The 7304-nt window shown below is 39.7% G+C and overlaps 1 protein-coding gene across 1 annotated transcript in view; it reads left to right on the top strand.

The window, feature by feature from the left end:
* marveld2b (MARVEL domain containing 2b) overlaps window positions 1-7304 on the top strand; it is a 16856-nt gene that overhangs the window by 3630 nt on the left and 5922 nt on the right. The window contains exons 3-4 of the mRNA XM_014027677.1: window positions 2044-2079; window positions 2156-2322. Of these exons, the coding sequence (XP_013883131.1) occupies window positions 2044-2079; window positions 2156-2322 (203 nt within the window). The remainder of the gene's footprint in view (window positions 1-2043; window positions 2080-2155; window positions 2323-7304) is intronic.

A 7304-nucleotide genomic window follows, 5' to 3' on the forward strand; every position in this document is an offset into this window, starting at 1 on the left:
CCCCCATACTTGAGATAATCACATGATGTTGGTGTTATTTTGTGTGGTTTGAAATGTTCTTTTGTAGTCTGTTGTCATATTTAATATTGGTGTAGGATTAAAAATTTATCCACATCACTATTATATTTGAAGCAAAGAGGAGCATTGATTGGACTGRCCAGGAAAATCTCCAGTAATCATATTAATTGTCAARTGCCAAAAAAATAATAGATTAAAGTTTTTCTGATGATGAATTGCACAGGATACGATTTTGCCCAGTTCTAGTACAGACTCAGATAGGCTCTGATCTGGGCTGTGGCTGTTATATACAGTAGGCCTTTCTCCACAGTTCCACATGGCTCTTCAGCACGGTTCAGGTGGTTTTCCATTACACTTCAGTAACAGCTCCAGTGGGTGGGTTCATTGTAAAGTTGGATGGTCCCAGAGTTGGAAAATTGATGCCACACGCTGGTGGTTATGCTCCATTAAGCTATTTGCCAGCCACCATTAAACATAGTAGAAGACCTGAAAAGATACACTAAACAACAATGGTTGTGTTGTTGTTGCAAATGGTGGATCTGGTTGTTGTTASAGTWGCTCTTGTGATGCAACCAGTGACTCAACCCACTAACCAATCAATGGCGTTGTGTTTTCAGTCCAGCACGGTATTGGAACCACAGTGAAGTAYGTTCTGAAAAACAAGCTGGTTCTACAAATCCTCACTAGTGGAAAAGCCTTGAAACCGTGGGGAGCCAAGGTGAACCGTGTGATAGAGGCACTAGTGGAAAAGGGTCATTAGATTGGTTGACCACACTCATGTGGACCTGCAGAGGCTTGCTCACTTGACCTTCTAAACACTTTTATAACCTTTAGTTAACCAGGCAAATCCCACTGACATCACAGATCTCCTTTTCAAAGGTCCTGAAGGTAGACTAACACAAGGAGAATAAAAACTCCACCTCAGGTCCAAACCAGGGATCCAACCCAGGACCAGCTGTGAGACATCAGCACTAACCACTGATCCATCCTGCTGTTGTTCAGAAGAATCTGTGTAACAAATTCTCTCTCAAAACAATCTGAGTTACTGCTGGTGTSTCTTGGTATATTTTTAATATTTCTCCAGCACTGATGGAGGAACAAGACGAGGAGCATCAGATGTTGCAGCCGGAGCTCAAACCGCTGCTCACCTCTCCAACACTTTTCAAATGTCCTTATTAACACAACAAACAAAGCTTTTACTGTCACAACTCAAATGTTACACAAGTCGTTTGATCATCAGAGTCCCAAAGCTATTTTAGTTTAAAAAACAAGTCAATCAGTTATTCAGAAAACATTCACGGCTCAACCCAAATCAGTTTAACTTTATTTATACAGCAGCATTTATACACAAAGTGGTTGAAAAATAAAACCTGGAGGGAAGGAGCTTGAGCTGTTAATGTTAAAAGAAGCAGAACATTAGCTAAAAACTAAAAGCAACAGAAAGTTGTCTAAAAGCTTAATGTAGCAAAAGGCTTGGTTAACGTTGCAACACACTAAATCTGAAAGTAGCAAAAGGCTAGCCAAGCATGGCAGAACAGGGACTAAATACTTAAAAGCTGAAAGTATTATTAAGCTAACTAAAACTAAAAGTAACAAAATGTAAGCTAAAAGCTAAATGCAACAAAGCCTAGGTGAAAGCTACTGTATAAGCAGCAGAATAATAGCTAAATGCTAAAAGTGTAATACAATTGAGCAAATATTTAAATAAGTTTAAAAGAACTACATTTGAAGGATTTATTAATAAATATATTTAAAAGTATCAAAGTAACAAAACACAATCACAGCACCCATCTCCTACATGAGCCTGTGTGATGACTCAATACAAAGTGTGCAGAAGTACTTAGACTGAAATAAAGGGAAGAAACAATAAAAACAGGAAATCATTTGTGTGAAGTTGATCAGTATTCACACAACTGCATCAAAATCTTTTTCAGTATATCGACACACTGATGCCATTAAAGAGTAAAAAACATTCTAACTAAAATGTGATGAGATGTTTGATATCAGTTTCTTCTTCCTCCTCAGATGAGGACCATCGGCTCATCAGTGCCTCTGGCTGTAGTAAGTACCAGCAGTTTGGACTTTTACAATCTGAGTGTGGTTTTTGGTGTTAAAAGTGTGGCTGGATCTGTGGCAGCTGGATGTAGGTTCTCGGACCTCGGAGCAGACCCCCCTCCCCACCATTCATCCTGATCTCATGAACATTTCCAACGCTCCTCTGAACACAGCTGAACCAGAGATTCTCAGAGGCCACATCCCAGCAGGACACATCCCCAAACCTGTGGTCATCGCTGACTACATTGCGTGAGTAAAACTTGTAATGCTCCTAAACACGCTACCCCTAAAGGTGTGGAAGAGGGAAACCCTTTGAGCGGGCTGTCGGTGTGGAGATGTGTCACTAACCAAGAGCACAGAACAAATCTACACTGACTGAAGATGTGTGATTTATTCTTTATTTTATTAGGAAGTCCCATTAAAGTTTAAAACCTCGTTCAAGAGAGGCCTGGTCAAGATGGCAGCAGCAAATACAACTGTTACATTTCACAGTAACACAACCAAACAGCAAATAAAGAAACATTAAATAATTAAAACAAATAAAGAASAGGTGAAGGTCATAGAGTTAGTCTCGAGTCCTTTCAGTTTGGATTTAAATAAACTTAGTTTCCAATCTTTCTGTAGTGTATTCCATGTAGAAGGTGCAGAATGGACAAAATTTTTTTTTTCCAATTCAGTCCAGGCAAATGGAACAGAAAGCATCAAACAGAACCAGAACCTCTCTGTTTGATAAGAARTATAAGAGGGAAGAACTCCACATAATGTATATGAATGTAAACCAATGGYAGAGCCTTCTGGTGGCCTGAGGCCCGTCTAAACTTGAGTACAACTCACAGAGATGAGTCATTGCCTTACAGTTTGTAATGAACCTCAAAGAGGCGAGATAACAGTGTCAATCATTTAAATGGTTACGATTGTTGCTAAAGTGTTGGTCCATCTTCCAAATCAGAAAGACGAGCTGGAGCTTCAGCCCTTCGTTGTGTTGTCCTTCAGCTCTGAGGAAYAGGATTACCTGATTCTTATTGTTAGATCTGCAGAGTCACTGACCCTTGGTCTGTCATTATAAAATAATGACCCMAAAATAAACACAACTAGAGAAACTACATTTCCTGTGAAAATTGAGTGTGACTGCCAACAAAAAGCTGAAATCAGTTGTAAAGTAGCTAAAAAAAGCTGAAACTAGCAGAAAAAAGATGAAATTTAGCTGAAAAGCAGAAAAATACTGTAATTAAAGCGAAAAGAGCACATTTGCTAAATTAAGCTGAAAACAACTGAAATGAACTCAAATGTGAATGTAACTAAAAAAAAGCTCAAATTAGCAGTAAAACAGCTAAACAGAACATGAACAGACAGAAAAAAATGAAATGAACAGAAAGCAGCTGAGAGGAGCTGAAAATAGCACAAACAAGCTGAAAAAATATAATTAGAAAACTGATAAAATGAGCAGTAAAAAGTAAAAAGAAACTATTCATGTTCAATGAGAAAAAAGGGGCCAGAAAATCTAAATATTTCAAAAAGTTAAAATWGCAGAAATACAAAAAGTCATAGTAGGTTCTGAATGAGCTGAATGGTTTRATATAAGAATGGTTAAAATAGCACAAAAATTGTGGAAAAAGTTACATCACGAAAAATGTATGGAAGACAAATGCACTTCAATAAAGTATTTTTAACAATACCACCTGTTCAGTAGACTCCTACATACAGTACTTCCACTCCTTGGATTGAGGCAAAGATTCAACCCTGATTTTTCATTTCCTGCTCTACAGCTGTGGTCTCAGATTAGGATAATGTATGCAGAACATCATGTGCTTTTGAAATCAATCCATCCATCCATCCATCCATCCATCCATCCATCCATCCATCCATGGTTGGTTTGTGGAGACAGGCATAAGATCCAGGAGGGAAACCCAGGCATCCTACTCTTTAGCAGCACTCTGCAGTTCCTCCTGAGGACCCAGAGATGTTCCCAAGCCAGAGAAGATATCATTTCTCCAAAAATGGATGGTGTCCTTCCAGGATGACATTCCTTCAAAGGGAGCCACCAAGGAGGCACACAGGTGCCTGAACCACCTCAGCTGACTCCTTTTGTTGAGGAGAAGTAGCAGCAGTTCTACTCACTGTCTTATTGATCTACTATTCTATTGTTCCAGGCTTGATCCACACTTCATGACCACAGGTCAGGGTCTGAATGTAGATGGAGCAGTAAATCAAAAGCTTTACCTTTCAGCTCAACTCCTTCTTCACCACAACAGAGTAAAGTAACGTCTTCATCACTATAGATGATTCATCTCCCACCTCATCCTACCAACATCCATGTACAAGACCTCCAGATATCTAAATATATCCTTTGACTGCAAAGCAGTCAAATTTGGAAAAATACATAAATAAAAAAGGTAACTGGTCTGAGTTGGTTCCCCATGAGACTGAAGTCTTGCAGTCCCCCTATTTTCAGTTGTTTGATGAAAGATTTTTGTCCGGTCAGGCAAACCCAAGGTGGACCACAGATTAGACAAGCTGTAATATGGAGGAAGTCTGGAGAGAACTGAAGTCCAAAGAAAACTGAAGTCCAGAGAGAACTGAAGTCCAGAGAGAACTGAAGTCTAAAGTCCAGAGAGAACTGAAGTCCAGAGAGAACTGAGGTCCAGAGAGAACTGAAGTCTAAAGTCCAGAGAGAACTGAAGTCCAGAGAGAACTGAGGTCCAGAGAGAACTGAAGTCTAAAGTCCAGAGAGAACTGAAGTCCAGAGAGAACTTCAGACACTGAATATAAAAAGACAGAGGCGAGTACAGGTGTAATAATTTTCAATAAAATTAAAAGCAAACAAAAACAGACTGTCTTGATGAGTGCGTACAGAAAAAAGATTAGAAAGTTTGAGCAGAGAACATATTTTTGCATTTGAAGATACTTGAGACAGAGTAGTGATGGTTCAGGTATCAGTCCCACATCATACTGTACCTGTGTCGAGGCCAGAAGTTAGAAGAAACACTGAAGTGACGTGATGGACAGCTGCTGCCTCTGCATGGAGCTAAGAGGAAGTGATTCTTGTGCATGAGGAACAAACTCTACAATTTAAACACGATTCCCTCTGAACCTGAGGGATTTACATTTAGCTGCAAGAGAACCTATACACCCTGCCAGCGGCCAGTCTAGGGTTTGAGGGGACTCATATACATAATGTTGTCACTGTTGGTTGAGGGAGACCACAAGGAACCTGAAAATATCATCCCAATAAATCAGGGAGGTGGTCTGGTTTTGTTCATAGATGGCATGATGTCTTTAATTGTTCAGCTTTGCTTCCCTGCCTGGACACAGCTCCTTACAGAGACGTCTGGGAGGAGGAAAGACATCTTCTTGAAGGAAGACATTTTGCCCAGTTTATTTGATCTTAATTTCCTCAAACAACAGTCAGCCCCACCATCTACGTAGTTGTCATTATTATTATTTGTTATGACCCGGCTCAGCCAGGAAAAGGGGAAGTCACATTAAAGCCAGATGCAGATTTGTTTAAAGATGTAAATTGATTTATTGTGGCCAGCTTCGAAATAAACAAACTAAATTTGAACAAAAAGAGGGAACTCCCAAAAGTATAAATTACCAATGAGTAAATAACAAAACAAAACGTATACCAAGAACAAGTATTGCTGCACCAGCTTAAGAAAACAAAATTACACTACTTTGAATAGTGAACCACAGTAGCTGGAACATGAAATAAAACAGTTATCCGTCCGTCCATCCATTTTCTTCCTCTTATCTGGGGTCGAGTCGTGGGTGCAGCAGCCTAAGCAGAGAGACCCAGACTTCCCTCTCTCCAGCCACTTGTGTCCGCAGTCCTGTTCTTTTGGTCAATACCCAAAGCTCGTGAACAAAGATGAGGGTAGGAACGTAGACCGACCCATAAATCGAGAGCTTCGCCTTCTGGCTCAGCTCCCTCTTCACCACGACAGACCGGTACAGCGCCCACATCACTGCAGACGCARCACCAATCCACCTGTTGCTCTGCCGCTCCATTCTTCCCTCATTCGTGAACAAGACTCCAAGATAAAACACTTCTGTTAAGCAAAATAGGCAAAGCTTTGAGCCTTAAACCCAAGAAAACTATTCAAACAACAAAAACAAAGCCTCCAAGTAAGCTTTTGAGTCTCTGCTCTCAGTAACCCACACAGTTTGTTTAACAAAGAACACAAAAACAGACTTCAAGTTTAACCCTCTGGTCACAAAATTAGACCTGGCAGAAATACTAAACGTTTACTTCATAAGACCCTCACACAAAACAGCTCAATCCAATCACAGACACCCTGATTTACAGAAGAGCAGAGCTTATGTAGAGGAGTGTCTTCTGTGACTGGAGGAGCAGAAGTCTAATAATCCAATCCGACTGTAGGGGAGGTCCACCACGAGGAGCCAGGAGAGACCAGCCAATCCCAGAGTTGACACAACACAGCAGGACCAGCAAATCATACACCTGCAACAGCACAGTCCTATGCAAAACAACTGGCCTCAGGCCATAGCACATCATCATTATTATTATTATTATTATTATTATTATTATTATTATTATTATTATTATTATTATTATTATTATCAAACAGCAATGTGATGTGTGGCATTTGAGTTACCGTGGAAACATAGTAAGCCAACAAAGACCCTAAGAAATCCAGTAGGAATGATTGGAGAGTACTCAAATTACTTTAAAATTACTTTAAAAGCTGAACTTTTGTTAACATATCTCATGAACCGCCCAACATAACTCGATGAAACTCTCACAATATCATCACTGGTTTGTCCTCTTTCATTGTCCAACATTTTTGTCCTGCTCAGATTCAAAATGACCGTCCAAGCCGGCCTGGGTTACAACAAAAACGCTCGAAATCAGCAATCAGCACATACTGAATGACGCTGTTGTGATGACTCTAGGACAATAACCCCCAGGACATTTACAACACTTTTCAACAGAACATGAACACAATTCAGGTTGTAATATAATTAATGTGTTCATGACGCTCTTATATTTTGATTATTGTTTCAAAACTCTTGGTTGACAGTACTAACTGTTGTAAGTGTCCGGAGGGTAAATGTCCTGATACCATTGTGACAGCAGCTGACGGGGATCTCTAGAACATATTATTATTTTCTATAGGAGTCTTCAGCTCAAACTTTTTACAAATTAAATAAAATTGATGAAAATGTCTGCTAGTAAAATATTTTATGATTCACCAGATGAATTTTAAAGA

The sequence above is a fragment of the Austrofundulus limnaeus genome, unplaced genomic scaffold, assembly GCF_001266775.1.
Source record: "Austrofundulus limnaeus strain Quisiro unplaced genomic scaffold, Austrofundulus_limnaeus-1.0 Scaffold672, whole genome shotgun sequence".
Taxonomy (NCBI): domain Eukaryota; kingdom Metazoa; phylum Chordata; class Actinopteri; order Cyprinodontiformes; family Rivulidae; genus Austrofundulus; species Austrofundulus limnaeus.